Genomic DNA, 17,153 nt, shown 5'->3' with positions numbered 1-17,153 from the left:
AGGAATTTAAATCAAAGTGTACTTTTCTGATTAAGTTTTTCAGTATTTTTGCCTTCAGGGCTACTGTGCAGTTTCATTTCTTATCCTCATGATGTTTAGTAAGAGGTGCTCTGCATAAGTCTTTAGATATAAATTAAATGTGCCCTGAAATTATTTTAGGTTCCAATCCTGCCACTTGCTATATGCAATGTATGATAATACATTATATTTTGGGCAAGTTACAATGAACAATGTCAAACACTGGAACTACTCAGGGCAAATAAAACTAGAGATGCAAAAGCCAAGCTTGGAATGACTGATACATGTTGTGAACGCAGAATTAATCTCTGTTTTTGGCAGACGCAAAACACTGATGCAAGTGAATGGGAGGTTTGAATGACGTGAAATGCAACACTGTGACACTCAAACTTTTTCATCCAATATTGTATGTAACATTCTGTCACAAAGTTACAAAATTTCAGTCTTCCTCATGCAGGGCAGGGCGGCCAGGAAAGTAATAAAACAGTCTCCAAACATCTGAGTTTGGTATTCCCTGCTTTATAGTAATAATCAATGACATATTGTGAAAACATATCTACACATCTATCACAGCGCGGGATATTGCACAAAGTTCCAGCGGGAGCGTGAGGATGAATAATGGCGTAGTCATCCTTTCCTGGCAAAGCCTGCTTGCGAAAGCACCAACAGGAGAAGCACTGAGCAGAACGTTTGGAAAACGCTCAGGGGAACGAATGTGCTGTGAAACCATCGTTTTGTCCAAGTTAGAGAAGAGAAAAGAGTTCGTCCCACCAGGATTCGGTATTAAATGAGGTCCCGTTTGTTGTGTACAAATGCACGTAGAAGACGTCAGTAATAATGTAGAGAATGTGCTAGTGGGAAGAATAAAAATACTTTGAGACAGATGAAAAAGCAGCGAAGCGGTTTATGCTATGGAAAGCAGTAGATTCAAGGTTGGCTTGATCCAAATTTATTGCAAAAAATGGCAGTTTTCAGTGATTTGGCAGGAGTTTCCCATCCAGTCACGTACGCGACCTGCAGCTCCTCAAGCTGACGTTTCTCTTGCTGAGTTTCCCCTCCACATGATCCACACCCAGTTCAAACAGGCGGCTGGAGCGCGATGAGCCGATTCGCTCCTGTAAATCCAGTATTTGCACTAATATCTGTCACACAACTGAAAACAAACACAACGTCTGAGTGTCACCAAGAGTACAATGGCTGGTGCTTGCTCAGAAAACCCAAACGCATAAATATTTCACTGGAAAGCCAGATTGTGCTTTAGTCTTTAAATCTCCTGTGGGTAGCTGAGTCATAAAAAGAGCCTTCCTTAAGCTCCAGCATGACCTGTGTTTCTGACTGGAAGTTTTAACTGAAAATTAGCATTTAAACATGGCCATGCAACACATAATTGTTTTATGTACGTGTTGGGTGATGCACAAGCCTGCTGTGTGTCATGATTGGATTTACTCGTGTATGGCGAGTAGCCCACAAGGTGGGCTTCCCTGTGTCTTTCTCGATCGTTAGTTGCTCCCTAAATCTCCACGTTGCTGTGGCAGGTTTGGGGACAGCAGGGACAGCGGTGACGGCGGCCACAGCCGCTCCCGCCCGAATCCCCTCAGGCGCTTCCCGCGCTCCCGCCCACGGTTGCCTGGCAACGCCTCCTCAGCCGCTCAGCCAATGCCGTTCCGCGCGCCGCGCTTTCTCACATGCCAGCTCTCCCCGCCTCGTCCTGATTGGCTTCTCGCCGCCGCGGCTCCGCCACTTCTCCGTGCTCATTGGTTGAATCTGAGTTAACGTCCCGCCCCCGCACCGCGCAGCCCTTGCCTCAGGGCTCAGGCGGAGTCTTTCCGAACGGTCCCTTCACGGCCACCGTAGCACTGGCGGGACGTGGCAGTGGGGCTGTGTCGACCTATGAGCGGCGGCCCCGTGCCCCGGAAGGGGCGTGGCGGCAGCCGGAAGTCCCCCCTCCCCTTTTCCTGCTGGCCCGGTCGGTGCCCGTCCCGCTGGCTCCGCCATGTCGCCGGTGCGGGCGGTGCTGGCGCTGTTGGCCGCGCTGGCGGCCCCGGCCGCCTCCTACTTCGTCAGCATCGACGCGCACGCCGAGGAGTGCTTCCTGGAGCGGGTGCCGTCCGGCACGAAGATGGGGCTCATTTTCGAGGTGGCGGAGGGGGGGTTCCTGGACATCGACGTAGAGGTGAGGCGGGGCGGGGGAGAACCGCGCCCGGCCCTGTCCGCCGCCGCGGGGCTGCCCCGGGGCCCGGCCCGGAGCGCTCGGCCCCCGCCGCCGCGGGGAGGCCCTGGGGGTCGGGGCAGCGCCCGGGCGGGGGCGAGCGGCGGCCTGAGGGAGGCTCAGCCCGGCGGTGGAGCTTGGGGCGGTCCCGCCCCGTCGCAGGCCCCTGTGCGGCGGGGGCGCCCTCGGTCCGGCGGGCACGGCGGCTCTGCGGCCGGTCGGGCCCGGGGCAGCGCGGGGGGGCCGAGGGGCCGCTCCCGGGGGTTCCGGTTCCTCAGGCTGCTCGGCGTTCCTGCTGCACTAGGCAGCCCTTCTGCTCCTAGAGCCGTTCTCTTGAGGTTTTCTTCGTTGTGCTGCTTGGTACGGACTTGTCATAATAAACCGTTCGGTGGGAAGAAACTTGTTCCCGGTGAGGGTGTCAGAGCCTGGCCCAGGCTGCCCAGGGCGGGTGTGGAGTCTCCTTCTGTGCAGACATTCCAACCCGCCTGGACACCTTCCTGTGTAGCCTCATCTGGGTGTTCCTGCTCCATGGGGGGATTGCACTGGGTGAGCTTTCCAGGTCCCTTCCAACCCCTGACACTCTGGGATTCTGTGAATGGACAGGATTACTCGTTAAAAAAACATGTTGCTTATTCTGGGAGCAGCGTGTGTCCCCACGAATCAGAAGGTGTTGGCTTTAATCAGGCTGATTGCCCTCTTGAGAGTTGTAGGAAAGTTCTTCGATGAGATGTCAGAACTATAGGAGAATAATAAATAAGAATTCTCACCTTGGTAAAGAATAAATAATTGTTTGTTTGGGATAACTTGGCCATGAGAAAGTCGTTGCTGAGGGTGAATATAATGGTTTAAAATTGCCCATGGCTCTAATACAGGACAGAGTCAGGAAGCTGTGAAGTCTCGTTCAGATGTCGAAGCTCAGCTGAGGTTGGTGGTCTGAAGGATCAAAGCCTTAAATCCCAGTGGCTCTGACCCCTTAGTCCATTTGAAATGCAAACTGCAACAATACATGTGTTTCTAAATTAGCATTGATGTATGGGTGAATGTCTTTTTTTCCCCTTCTTTTATTTTCTTTCAAATATCAAAGATAAGTTTTCCCGTGCAGTTGTTAATTTGGGTAGCAGCCAGTGCTATCAGCAGATTACTATTTACTTGTTCTTGAACGCGTCTTATCTTGGGTATGGAAGACCAGTAATGTTGGCCAGTAAGAGAGACTTTTGTTTGGCTTTTTTTACCATTGAGTTTCTTTCTGTGCAGAAAAATGTGTTATTGCTTTGGAGTTTTGGGAGGGAAAGGTAAATCTGACTGGATAACTTCAGAACATGTGTGCAGTGCTCTAGTGGTGTATTTGAAACCACCATCTTTTAAATAAAATGCATGACATTTTGTTTTCCTCATCCAGATTACAGGGCCTGATAATAAAGGAATTTATAAAGGCGATCGAGAGTCCAGTGGAAAATACACATTTGCTGCCCACATGGATGGAACGTACAAGTTTTGCTTTAGCAACAGAATGTCCACCATGACTCCCAAGATAGTGATGTTCACTATTGACATCGGGGAAGCTCCGAAGGGGCAAGACATGGAGACAGAAGGTGAGGAGGACTCCTGGGAAGAAATTAGCTGGGGTTTGGGAGCTTTTCCCTACGTGCAGGACTTCCGAACTTGACCGGGATTCTCAGAAATCTTGTTTCTTCAGGCTGTCTAGTCAGCTCTTCTCTTGCATAGCTAAAATGGATGTGGATGTTTCTAGATCTCGTTACACAGTTTAATGCAAAAATCACCAGGGAACCACTTGCCCATCTGCAGTAACTAATGCTTTCATCCTTTAGTCTTTTCATCGGTTTCATTCTCCGATTTCTAGTTTGCTCAGCACTATGTAGGCTACTACCTGCATTAGTTGAGCTCTTGGATAAATGTGCTAATATATAAATTTTCTCTTAGCCCTGTAAATGACTGTTTTATCTGCAGCCTTTTGTTCTGTACTTGTGTTCATCTCTTACACTTTTCTCTAGGTGGTGGAGATACCTGGGATGGTATGTGTACTGCTTTTTGAAAGCTCATTAGCATCTTGTCCTTTGCATACGTTTATTCACTAACAGCTAACGTTTGCTTTTTCTCTGTAACGTCTGTTTGTAGCATGAGAATGTCTTTTTAATAAACTACATACAAGGTCTGATTCTGAGCAATGCTGAGCACCTGCAAGCTTTCAGCGAGAGGTTCATACACTTGGCAGCTCTTGGGATCAGGTCCTTGAACTGCCCCTGACAGTTGGTCTGCAGGTGGTTATTTCTGGCTAACAGAAAACTTAATTAATCAGGAGTTTTAGGTGAAATTAAACTAAAACACCGAACATCCGAGAGCACTGGATGTTTTAGACTGTGTTTGCTTTTTGTCGCTACAGGGAGTGTTGAATAATCCACGGCTTTTGGAAGCAATAAGCTTCCTTTAGGTTATTAACTATCAGAAGTGTTACAAGAGGTAAAACCTCAGACTTGTCATTTAAATAAAGAAATTAATGTTTTGGGTAACAATTTATCAAGCATTATTTAGAAATCACTAGCTGTAGCTAGAAGGGCGATAAAGTTTTGTTTTCTATTTTAGCAAGTAAATAACTGTGCATTGAGTGCTTGATATCACTCGAAAAGTAAGAAGTTCCCAACTTTTTCTTTTTAAAAAGACTAAGTTAAATCAGGAGTCCGAATTTATCCGTTGTTAAGAATTTTAGTGCAGCTTTAAATTTTCAAGGCACTTTTTCTTGAGGGTCTTTTGAGTGGATTGAAACAATCCGAGCAACTGTAATTTCTTCTCTTACTAATAAAATACACTTATTGCAAAGACCAGTTGGCCATGAAAAGAAGGGATTTATGGTATTAGAAAAGTGAGTGTGGTTTACACAACAATTTAGATTTTAATTGGAACTCGAATGAGAGTTATTCTCTGATCCTCTTTTTGACTGTTCCCCATAAGGTGTGTATTTTGAATAGCTTAATTTTCAGATTGTGATCTGAAATACTTAATTAATAAATAAAAAAATGTAATAAGGTAGCTTCAGAGTCAAGTATGTCCCTTCAATAGATAATATGTTGGGTTTTATGGCTTTTTAAAAAGAGCTGATTGCCCAGCGCGTCTGCAGAATGAGATCTCGAACTTCTTTTGGTGCTAGAAGACTTTGAAAATCACTTAATTTATAAATTTATAAGTGGACAGTTCTTTGAGCATGAATGTGTTTCAAAGATCCTGCGATTGACAGTCAGATCACTAAATCCTGGATCTCTGATCCTTCCATTTGCTGAACTATCTCAAGCGAGTTTTCTCTTGTCGTTGGTTTGGTATTTTCCTCTTCTGCTTTCACGACATACCAGAACCTGCAGCCGGTTCCTGCCGGGCCCCTTTGGCATCGTGTCTGCTGAATTCTGTGCTTCAGCTGAACCGGAAGGTCACAAGATGTGATGTGTTGCTTCAGAAAGTGATCTCGTTTTGCCAGCATCATGATCTTAAGCTAAATTCTCAGTCGTTCTATTTTTGCAAGCTTAACAACTAGGAAAAGCTGTAACGTTAAGATAATTTGCTTGGAATATATTGGACGATATTGGCAAAATAGATACTAGTGTGTGGTATTGATCTCATGCGTTCTTACCTTCTGTTTTTCTGGAAAAGCGTGCCCATATTTGGAATAAGTGGTCTGTACTGACTCTAAATTGCGTGTCTTCTGCCTTCTAGTCGGATGTGGAGAAAGATGTTTTCCCACTTAGTAAATACCACAGAGACGTGTTGTGAGAAGTGGCGCTGTGAAAACTAAACTGTGCTGTAAGGATAGAAAGTTTTCAGCTGCACAGACTGTGTTTTACAGAACTTCTGCAACGGGAAATGATGTTTAACTGTTCATAAGTTTTAACGCATTGTTTTTTGAGTCAATGACGGACTTTCTGATGCTTCTGAAATTATTCCGCAGCTCATCAGAACAGGCTAGAAGAGATGATTAACGAGTTAGCAGTGGCCATGACAGCTGTGAAGCATGAACAGGAGTACATGGAAGTTCGTGAAAGAATACATAGAGCAAGTACGTGTCTTTGACTTAACTCATCTCTCAAATGAACTTAGAAAATGTGATTTCAAGTACGAGTTCATGAAAGCTGTTCAAGCTTATTAAAAAATTAGAGCAAGTTCTGAAGGATTTGCCCATACAATGTAGTAGATGCTTGCAGTCTTCTTAAAATTGGCTCATCTCTTGTGTCATTAAGACTGTTATGCAAAATAATCTTTGCTTAATAGGTGTACATTCTATAATTCTTTGAATGGCGTATTCATGAGGATACAGTAATGATATGATTCCCAGGGACAGACTTTGGTGGCTTCATCCTTGAAGCGGGTGTGGCTGAATAATTCAGCCAAAGTATGTTTAAAATGTTAAGTTGAAATAGAGCAGAACTGCTGTTATTAGCAAGCAGAGAATAAGGTGAACTGCTCTGTTGCAACCCGTGTTTTCTGAAATATAGTGTTAAAATATGGCTAAGGGTGCTCAGTGGTGCCGCAGGGGAAGCCCAGTGAGAATAAAGGGCAAATATTTTTAATGTGAAAATGCAACATTAAAGTACTGGCCCCTCAACTGTTTGAACCTATGGGTATCTTCAGTATTATGACTTTTGTTGCCAGGGGTCTGATTGAAGAAAATGCTGAATATTTAGAACCAAATATGATGAACCCTTTAGAGATTAGAAATTCCCCACTTTCCATTGAGACCATAATATGCAACAGTTACCTGAGAAATCAAGGGGGTTCTGTTTGGCATTGGGAACTTCTGGTTGGCCTCTTTGAGGTTGGGCAGAATAGAGAATGAAACTACAGCGTGTGTCCAAAAGTGAGGTGAAAACATCTGCTTGCAGAAAACATCCCCTTTCAGCTCTCAGATCTCGTCTCTGAGGCTGCAGAGTCCTCTGGGGCATTTGTAATGATGTGAGAGAAATATCAGAGGTTTATATGCAATACTTCAGTTTCAATGACAAATTATGTTTGAAGTTTGTTTTAAATGCTTTGTTACTTACTGCATTTTATCTTTCCCCCCAACAGTTAATGACAACACGAACAGCAGAGTGGTTCTTTGGTCATTCTTTGAAGCTCTCGTATTAGTTGCCATGACACTGGGACAAATCTACTACCTGAAGAGGTTTTTTGAAGTCCGAAGGGTTGTTTAAGAGTACTTTTCTGGTCCCGGATTTCAGTTCACTGTCTACCAAACATCCTGGTCACAAAAAAAGTCATTTAGTTTCTGAACCCTCTTTACTGAACTGTAAAACTTATTGCTTCTGTTCCTTCCTAGTTAAAAAATGAATTGTTTTTATATCTCTTCTGTAGCGAAAGCTGTGCTGAAAACTTGTCACTTAATTGGCATCATTTTTTTCACTTAAACCTGCCTAGTCTGTGCGCTAAGCGAGGTCCAAGCAAGCTGCAAATGCTGTAATTCAGCTGTAGTAACAAGCGATGTCGATGTCTTTTCTAACCTTTCTCCCTGTTTTCGTACTTGCGGTTCTATCTAGGGAAACGGTACAAGGCCCTGACATGACTGTTGCGTTTTTGGCATCTTTAACCCTGCAGTAAGTGTTACCAAATCAAAATAATCCCTTCTTCACTTAAATAAACTGCCAAGGAGAAGCAATCGGAACGTTATTCTGATAACGAATAGGAGACAGCTGACAACTTCCCGTCTAGTATTGACGCCTAGTTGCTATTTAAAAGGAAATCCTCAGTAACTGTCCTGGTTACATCAACTTATTCCCAAAGTTATTTTAAATTAAATAGCCTATGAAAATGTGTTTCCTCCTCTCATCACCGAATATTTATCGTATGGTTTTTAGCCTTTTGGAGGTTTTATATGGAAGTTGGTTGTGTGCGGTGGCTTGGCAAGCAGTAGTTAACCCTTTGGTGGCCGCAGGGCCAAAGCTCAGCCTGTTGACGCTGCTGCAGAATCCACGAGTGTTCAGGAAATCTGGGTTCCTGCTGCCAAAGGGTTAATGATTCTGGGGGTTTATTGTGATGCTATGCAGCCCTTGTATTTAAGTTAAGTGGCAGTCTCTGCCATTATCTGATCATAATTAGCATAATGCTAAATACTGGTGTGTTTTCTTTTTCAGGCACATGTAGATTTGTTTTTGTATAAAGTTACTTTCCTCGGTATCTGATGATTGGTTTAAAAATTAAAGAAGCGTCTGATGTGGGTGCTGAGCCAGGATTATGTTGTGACTGATGTATATTAGTTGTAATCATTTTTGGGGGTGGGGTGGGGTCTTTTCCAGGGGGGAGCTTCTACAAGTAACACACAACAGTTTTGTACAATTAATTTAAAATTTGTTACAGGTTTTCATGTTCCAGGTAAAGTTTTTTCAACCTCGGGCGAACATTTGCAGCAGTTCTTCAGGAAGGTGGCTGTTACACCTTATTGCGACTGTTGTGTGCCAATATTTTTGTGTAAAAAAAAAAAAAAAAAACCACTTAAAATTGAATTCTAAGATGTACATTTAAAAATTGCTTGTGAATCTAAATATGACCCAGGTTCGATAAATAAACAAATTCTTTAAAAAAAAAAAAGTAACATTGGTGTTTTGGGTTTTTTTTTAGTTTGATACTTTAAGGAAGGACAGTTTAACACAGAGCTGCTTTAACCTACCAAGTATTTGTTCGGATTTGTTGGATTCATCCAAAGGCCACTCAGCTTTGTGAGCAGGTAGAAGAAATCACAGGTAATTCATAGGATCACTCAGGTTGGAAAAGACCTTTAGGATCATCAAGTTTGACCATAAACTGAGCTCACCGCTAAACCATGTCCTGAAGTGCCGCATTTATGGGTCTTTTTAACTTATATCACTGAACCATTTATGAAGACGCTTGAAAAGCTTCAGTGCTGCAGCAGTCCTTAAAAATTTAGACGGGTGAAAGGCAGAATTAGAGGAGAATTATTGATGGTGGGAGGAGCTGCTTGTCCTGTCCGCTGTTAGAACACGATACTATAAGTGGGATGGAGAATTATTGATGGTGTGAGGAGCTGCTTGTCCTGTCCGCTGTTAGAACACGATACTGTAAGCGGGACAGAACCTCGCTTTTGGAATCTTTCCTCTTTTCTGATACACCATCCTAATCCTGCAGCTTTGCTCCTCACCTCCAGGTATTTGGGTGTCCCAGAGCTTCTGTACGACCCGCACAACGTACTTCTTGCCATAAAAAAGATGAATTTTGCTGTACCGAAGCGGGGTGTTCGGTGTTGGCTCTGGTGTTTCCTCACGGAGGAGCCGCGGGGCCCGCGCCGGAACCGAAGCGCTGCGGCCGCTGTTTCCGCACGGTCGGGCGGAGCGGAGCGCGGGCGGGCCCGGGGCCGCCCAAGATGGAGGCGGTGACTGAGGGGAGCTGGGAGTCGCTGCCCGTGGCGCTGAGCCCGGGCGTGCTGCGGGCGCTGCGGGAGCTCGGCTTCGCCCGCATGACCCCGGTGCAGGTGAGGGGACGGTCCCCGCCGGGCCGGGCTGTGCGGGGGGCGGGGGTGGCAGGCGGGGCCTGAGGATGCACCGAATCCCGGGGGCAGTTCTGGGCCCCCCTCAAGAAATCCCTGGAGGTGCTGGAGCGAGTGGAGAGAAGGGAACGGAGCTGGTGAGGGGCTGGAGCACAAGTGTGATGGGAGCAGCTGAGGGACCTGGGGGTTCAGCTGGAGAACAGGAGCTGAGGGGAGACCTTCTGATCTCTGAACTGCCTGAAAGGAGCTTGGAGCCAGGGGGGTCGGGCTCTGCTCCCCAGGAACAAGCGCCAGGAGCAGAGGAAACGGCCTCAAGTTGTGCCAGGGGAGGTTGAGGTTGGATCTGGGAACAATTTCTTCCCCAAAGGGCTGTGAGACATTGGAACAGGCTGCCCAGGGCAGTGCTGGAGTCACCAGCCCTGGAGGGTCGGACAGACGGACATGAGGTTCTCAGGAACATGGTGCAGTGCTAGATGTAGGTTATGGTTTGACTTGATGATTTTAAGGGTCTCTTAGAACCAAACTGATTCTGTGACCCCAAGGAGGCTGTGGGTGCCTGGGCCAGCCCGGCTGCCCTGGGACGAGCTGTGGGGTCCGTGGGCCGGGGCACCCGGGGCGGGCGGTGGGTTCACTAGAAGTCTCTGCCTGTGGCTTTCTTGCCATGGGCTCTGCTTGGGGCACATTACAGAAAGCTTTGGTGTCCTTGGGGGGATTTAGGTGCTGTGTGGTTACTTGCACCGTAGCCAGTTCAGCTGTTCATGTGATGTCTCTTTTTTTTCAGTCGGCAACCATCCCACTCTTCATGAATAACAAAGATGTTGCTGCGGAAGCGGTGAGCACTCTGTCTTGGTCGAGTTCATCACTTTTCTTGGTTTGTCTCTGGAGCAGAGGACTGACTCTTTCCCTTCTTACAGGTGACAGGCAGTGGGAAAACCTTAGCGTTTGTGATTCCCATACTGGAAATTCTTCTCAGACGGGAAGAAAAATTGAAGAAAATGCAGGTAAGATTAAGTTATTCAGCTCTGAGTATGGTTTTGTGATATGCCAATAAGATTTGACAACTTCAGGAAAAGTACCAATGTGGAAAATTGCATAAACCTAAAGTGACTGCGTGCTCTGCTCTTTGTTGTAGCAGTAACAAGAAACTTTAAAACTTGAATATAAATATTGGGGTGCTCTCTTTGTACTTAGATATAGCTTTTAATTTGACAGGATCAAACTTCTTTTGTTTTTCACATGCAGGTTGGAGCTATAATTATCACACCAACAAGAGAATTAGCTATTCAAATTGATGAGGTGCTATCACATTTCACAAAACACTTCCCCAGGTTTAGGTGAGTGAACTTCAGGCTTGTCACGCCCGCAGTTCCTTTTCCTTTGGACTTCTGCCATTCGTAAACTAGCAAAGGATGACCTAAAGCTTTCTGGTTTATTGTTTTAGTCAGATTCTTTTAATTGGCGGTAGGAATCCCATGGAAGATGTTGAAAAGTTTAAAGAACACGGGTGAGTTGTTAATAATTTTTGTCAATGCCTCGCAGTTGCGGTTTTCTTCTTGTTGTCGGGGTTTTCAGATTAGGGCTTTGCTTCCGCTGGTGCTGCAGTTTGGTGGTGCTGCTTGAGAATGTGAGGGTGTATGTGGAAATTGTCGATTATTTTCCGTGAGTGAGACAATAGGAAATGATCATACATGGAATTGGTACCATTTACATTGACATAGTGACTGAAAGGCACTGAGATGCGAAAACAGTTAGAAGTGACAAACTGAAATAGTTTTACTGCTGAACGCAGCTCTGTGCTGTGATAACAATGTTCCAGCTCCCCTGAAGTCCTTACTTTGCCTGGTCACAAAACCGCAGTGTGTTTTGTTCGCAAACAGCGGGAACATCATTGTAGCTACACCAGGCCGCTTGGAGGATCTGTTCAGAAGAAAAGCAGATGGGCTGGACCTGGCAAGTTGTGTGAAGTCTCTGGACGTGTTGGTGTTAGACGAAGCAGACAGACTTCTAGATATGGGCTTTGAAGCAAGGTAAGTAATACATTCTAGTAATCCTTGTGAAGTTTTAAATGAGTTCATATAAGATTGATGTGCATGAGTGTGGCCGACAATGACCTCTAAAATTAAATTTGTTCTGCTTTGTTTTTACCTGTCTTTGCTCTGTAGAGTATGTAAAGCAATTGTTTAGAGGGGTAAAGAATCAGGAAAAGTGGATCCTTGATGAATAGAGAGTTTACAATTTCTTTAATGTGTATTAGCACGTGTATTAGCACTTGATTACATATAATTTATGCACTGGAATGGCTTAAAACACTCTAATAAATAACCTTTGATGTCCCTTTTCTCTTAAGATAATTAGCTCGATAGAAGATGCTGTGTCCTTGGCACTCTGTAGTAAAAGCTACTTTGATTATAAACTCTTGTTTCCAACGATTAAACTTCTTTCTGAGGGAAGTCTTAGGACAGTTCTGTTTTCTGTGTGCTTACTTGCAGTTTAAACACCATTCTGGACTTCTTGCCCAAGCAGAGGCGGACGGGTCTGTTCTCAGCGACTCAGACTCAAGAGGTGGAGAACCTGGTGCGAGCCGGCCTGCGCAATCCCGTCCGCATCTCGGTGAAAGAGAAGGGGGTGGCAGCGAGCAACGCACAGAAAACTCCCACACGCCTGGAGAACTATTACATGGTGCGAACCACTGCGTTTCTCATTCCTTCTCCTTTTTCCGTGGTTCTGTCAATAAGTTTGTCAATCTCACCCAGTTAGGATCACATTAATCGAGGAACCAGAAGTCTCCAGGACTCTTGCAGGTTCTACAAAGATCGGCAACCAAGCTGAGGAGAAAGATCTGAATTAGCAGCCCTGTTGTTTCCTGCTCTGCGAGTTTTTGTGGCTGCTTGGAGGAGCTGGAATCCCAAACTCGCTGCTGTGCTGCTCCTTGTCCTGCTCATAGCGAGGGGGTGTGGGAGGAGACGCTGGGGATTTTAGAGAAGGACCTGAGGGTTCCTTGAGATGCTGCTTCAGGAGAGAGATTGTGGCTGCGGGTGGGAAAACAGGGAGCTGAAGTATTTGGTTTTGAACTTAAGATCCATAAAAGAGAAACACTCCACATTATAAACTGGTGCAAATGATTAAGGAATTACGTCCATAGGCGTATCAGTGCACAATGAATGGAGGAAACTTTGTATTGAATCCATTTCTTTACTTTTTCTTTTCTTTTACATTGTATAGATCTGCAAAGCAGATGAAAAATTTAATCAGTTGGTGCATTTTCTTCGACAGCACAAACAGGAAAAACATCTTGTCTTTTTCAGGTAATTCTCTGTGTGTTTCATTGTGAAAACAGTACAGTGATTTATTACTGGAATTCCAAAACTGTGCCCTGTGTTGAGGAGGACACAACTATTTTAAAAGTGATTCATTTTAATAGATATCTTGTCAAGTATAATAATAAGAATAGATATCTTGTCAATTGGTCATTGCCTCCTTTCAGGATTCTGTTGAACTTTATTAAGCAAAACATAAATTTTATATGCATTTTTAAAGTAAGGCATTATAGATGATTATATGTTGATTATAAAAATGAGGTACATATTTAAAAAAAAATAGTGTATATTTTTGAAAAGTCTCAGACCATTGTAACTTGACTGTCTAAACCAGATTGAAAATGCAGCACAATCTTTGGCTTTTATATCTGTCTTTATCACAACAGCACGTGTGCCTGTGTGGAATACTATGGGAAGGCTTTGGAATCCTTAATTAAACAAGTGAAAATAATGAGCATTCACGGGAAAATGAAACACAAGCGCAACAAGATTTTTACTGAGTTTCGGAAGCTCCCAGGGTAAGAACATACGAATAGGCGGAAAGTGGCATCAGCAGGGACCTGGGAGGGGAAATCACCTTCTCCTGATGGATTGCCAGAGTGGAAACTCAGGATACTGTTTTGTTGCTATATGAACAAGAATAAAGCAACATGATGCTGTAATTTACCTGCGGAAAAGCGTTCTTCGGCAGCTTTGTGGGATAGGACTTGAGTTTTAGCATTTTATATTGCAGGAAAAATAATTACTAACAGACTGGCAGAACTGTTTGGAATAGCGTGCCAAGGCTGGCGGTCACTTAGGTCTTTATTAAAACATTTGTAGCGTTATGTTCAGCTGTGGATGCACTGGTGATTGAAAAATAGAATTTGTAATAGGAAATTGATTTTTCTCAGTGACATGTTGGTTGTGATATAAATCACATTCCTTTTCATAATGTTATGTAGAATTTTATTTGCTGAAAGCTGCAACTACCTTATAATATTTGGTCTCTTTTCAAAAAATATATGTTTTGAAACACTTTGTTCGTCGTTCTTCAGTGTAGATGCAGAATACACAGCTGAGGGGAGACTGGCCAAGTGACAATTTAATGAAAATGTGGTTTTTCTTCTTCTTCCTAGTGGCATTTTAGTTTGCACTGATGTGATGGCTCGTGGCATAGACATTCCAGAGGTTCACTGGGTTTTACAGTACGACCCACCGAGCAGCGCCAGGTACAACTTCAGATCTCAACAATCTCTACTTGTGGTCATGTTAGCGTGCTGTTCAGAAATAAATTGGGAACACACAGCTGCAGAAAACACGTTTAATTGCTGCCTGGAAGTTGGTCTGAGTGAACGCACAAAATAATGCGTGAACAAGGGAGATCAAAACGATGCGATTTTTGTTGTAACCAGTGTGAATTGACGTGACTTTGTACGTGTGTAAGTCAAATGGGTGTTTGTTGTATGTTTGTGTGAAGAGGCTCTGGTGTAAGGCTTAGTGGGAGAATATCAAAGAAATAATGAGAGGTGAGAGCGGGGACAGAGTTCTTCTAAGAACAGCGCATTGAAAGTTCACATTAAAGGTGCTTTTCCCTGTATTTTAACTTCTATTGTCATAGTTCTCTCTGCAACTTGCTCAAGTGTCACCCCCAAACCAGATGCCCCTTGCTTTAGCATACAGTCCTAACAATGGAGTGGGAATGCTACACACCCCTTGTATTGCATTTTACTGATTCCTGTTGGTTTAATTCAACAGTATACAATACTTCAAATTTGCCATTCTAATACTTTAAAATCAAACCGAGCATCTCCTCTGTCGTGTTGTTTCAGTGCCTTTGTGCACCGGTGCGGTCGAACAGCGCGGATCGGCAATGTAGGCAGCGCGCTTGTGTTTTTGCTTCCCATGGAAGAATCCTACATTAACTTTCTCTCCATCAACCAAAAGGTGAGTAGACTTTTTTCCACCCCAAAGCAGGAAGGGGCAAGGGGACAGGCTTACTGGTAGGAATTTGGAAATCAGAATTTGGAGGACTTAAGATCGTACACATAAATAATGTTTTAGCAGAGGCGCATGATTAAAAAAATATAAAGGTGCTTATTAATCACCAAATGCAACTGTTGGAACACAATTGCTCCTGGTGTTATCTACTGAGTTTGTAATAGGAATATGTGATGCACTGAGTAAGGAAAAGCTTTTAATTTCTAAGGATGTGTAGACTGAGTGTTTCCAGAAGGGCAGCGCTGGTTTACGCTCCTACCCCCAACCCTGCCAGCATTGCTTTATTTATTGGTTTATTTATTTTTATCTTGGATAATTTCCTGCATTTATGGGATTAGTTGTATAAGAAGTTCTCTAGAGCCATGCTGATGAGAACATGGCTTGATAAGGCATGAGATGAAGACGTTGTCTCTTGAGCCGCAGTGCGTGAACTGTTCTGCAGGGCCCGGACGGCTGCGTGGGGCTGAACGGTGAAACGGGAGCATTGAAATGACGGAGCAGGAGGGGAAAGGGGCTCAAAGCTCACTCAGAATTAACTTTTCCTTTGGTTTTATATTTCTTTTCTGGTTGTCAGTGTCCCATGCAGGAGATGAAGCCCCAGACAAACGTGTCAGACCTCCTTCCCAAACTGAAGGCCATGGCCCTGGCTGACAGGGCCGTGTTTGAGAAGGGGATGAAAGCATTTGTGTCTTACGTCCAGGCTTATGCCAAACACGAATGTAATCTGATCTTCCGAATAAAAGGTAATTCCCGGCAGCAGCTGGTATCTTTTACTGTGATTTTTCAGAAGACAGTATTTAGTTTGGTAAAAAAAACTGCTGTGATTGTCCACAAGCTTTAACTATTGATTCCTCATCTCAGATTTACTTTCTGTAGCATCAGATTCTGACAAAACTCCTATGTTTTCCAATGAACTTGTTTCTCGTTGTTTTCAAGAGAAGATATTTAATTAGCGAGTTGACCAAACTGACATAAGGATAAATAAAAGTGACTTAATATTGTTACTAGTATTCAGTATAGAATGCCAATGATACAATAAGATGATGTTATTTTTCTGTGACTTGCTAAGTGAAATCAACTTTTTATCCAGCAGGAAACTGACTTTATCATCTTTATTTTAACAGATCTGGATTTTGCTAGCCTTGCCAAAGGCTTCGCACTGTTAAAAATGCCAAAGATGCCTGAACTAAGAGGAAAATGTTTTCCAGACTTTACTCCGGTCACTGTTAATACAGACTCCATTTCATTTAAGGATAAAAATAGAGAAAAACAGAGGCAAAAGCAATTAGAACAACAAAGAAAAGAAAGAGAGGAAAATGGGGGCAAAAAGAAATTTGTAAAGAATAAAGCCTGGTCGAAGCAGAAAGCCAAAAAGGAGAAGAAGAAGAAAATAACAGCTAAAAGGAAACGTGAAGAGGTAAACGGTGCCCGTTCTATTAAACTGCACGTGATTACTGCAGCAAATGGCAGAGCTGTGGGTTGGTGGGATTGACGACTGTAAATTAACTTTAGGACCTTGACAGGCAAAGCTTACAAAAATTATAGAGAAGCTTTTTAAAGGCAAACACTGAAACAACCTGTCAGCTCTGATGTTAGTCAGTAATGCTGCCAGCCTAGGAAACGATTTGATTTCTCAGAGGTCATAATTCCCTGGGTAGAAATTGCGACTGTTTCCTGCTTGGATATTCTTGGCAAAATCAGAGTTGTAAATGTCTCTAGTGTTCAGTTGTGTAGAATGAAAACCTTTTGGGGTTGTGTTTAATTTGTTGGTTTTCAATGCCCACAGGGCTCTGATATCGACGATGAGGATATGGAAGAGCTGCTGAATGACACGAGACTCTTGAAACGATTAAAAAAAGGGAAAATTAGTGAAGAAGAGTTTGAGAAGAGACTAACAGGCAACCCGAGCAGACTTAAAGCAGAAACTGTTGCTGACTTGGAGTCTGAAGGTTGACAGTTATTCTAATGCCACTTTTAGATTAAAATACTGCCTATTTCAATAAAACTGTATTTTTGTAACAACATAATGATGTGGAGAACAGAATTGATCTAATTTCTTCATAAAGAGACCTGGTGTCCATAAAGACGTACAAACAAGCCCGTGGTTAAGAACAAAAGCTCTCGCATGGCGTGG

General features: G+C 43.8%; 2 protein-coding genes across 2 annotated transcripts; both read left to right on the top strand.

Annotated features, from left to right (window-relative positions):
• The first annotated feature begins 1,994 nt into the window (after window positions 1-1,994).
• Window positions 1,995-8,461, top strand: TMED2 (transmembrane p24 trafficking protein 2). Its single transcript, XM_080355479.1, has 4 exons — window positions 1,995-2,191; window positions 3,627-3,819; window positions 6,180-6,287; window positions 7,295-8,461. The coding sequence occupies exons 1-4, from the start codon at window positions 2,012-2,014 to the stop codon at window positions 7,417-7,419; spliced, it is 606 nt and encodes a 201-aa protein (XP_080211605.1). The 5' UTR covers window positions 1,995-2,011; the 3' UTR covers window positions 7,420-8,461.
• A 1,126-nt stretch (window positions 8,462-9,587) lies between these two features.
• DDX55 (DEAD-box helicase 55) lies at window positions 9,588-17,109 on the top strand. Its single transcript, XM_080354996.1, has 14 exons — window positions 9,588-9,707; window positions 10,504-10,554; window positions 10,637-10,723; window positions 10,965-11,056; window positions 11,164-11,226; window positions 11,600-11,749; window positions 12,212-12,401; window positions 12,945-13,027; window positions 13,426-13,557; window positions 14,158-14,250; window positions 14,851-14,965; window positions 15,594-15,762; window positions 16,144-16,436; window positions 16,806-17,109. The coding sequence occupies exons 1-14, from the start codon at window positions 9,600-9,602 to the stop codon at window positions 16,971-16,973; spliced, it is 1,794 nt and encodes a 597-aa protein (XP_080211122.1). The 5' UTR covers window positions 9,588-9,599; the 3' UTR covers window positions 16,974-17,109.
• The last annotated feature ends 44 nt before the right edge of the window (window positions 17,110-17,153 follow it).

This window comes from Nesoenas mayeri (assembly GCF_963082525.1).
Source record: "Nesoenas mayeri genome assembly, chromosome: 17".
Lineage (NCBI taxonomy): Eukaryota > Metazoa > Chordata > Aves > Columbiformes > Columbidae > Nesoenas > Nesoenas mayeri.
This window is presented reverse-complemented; position numbering and strand designations above follow the sequence as displayed.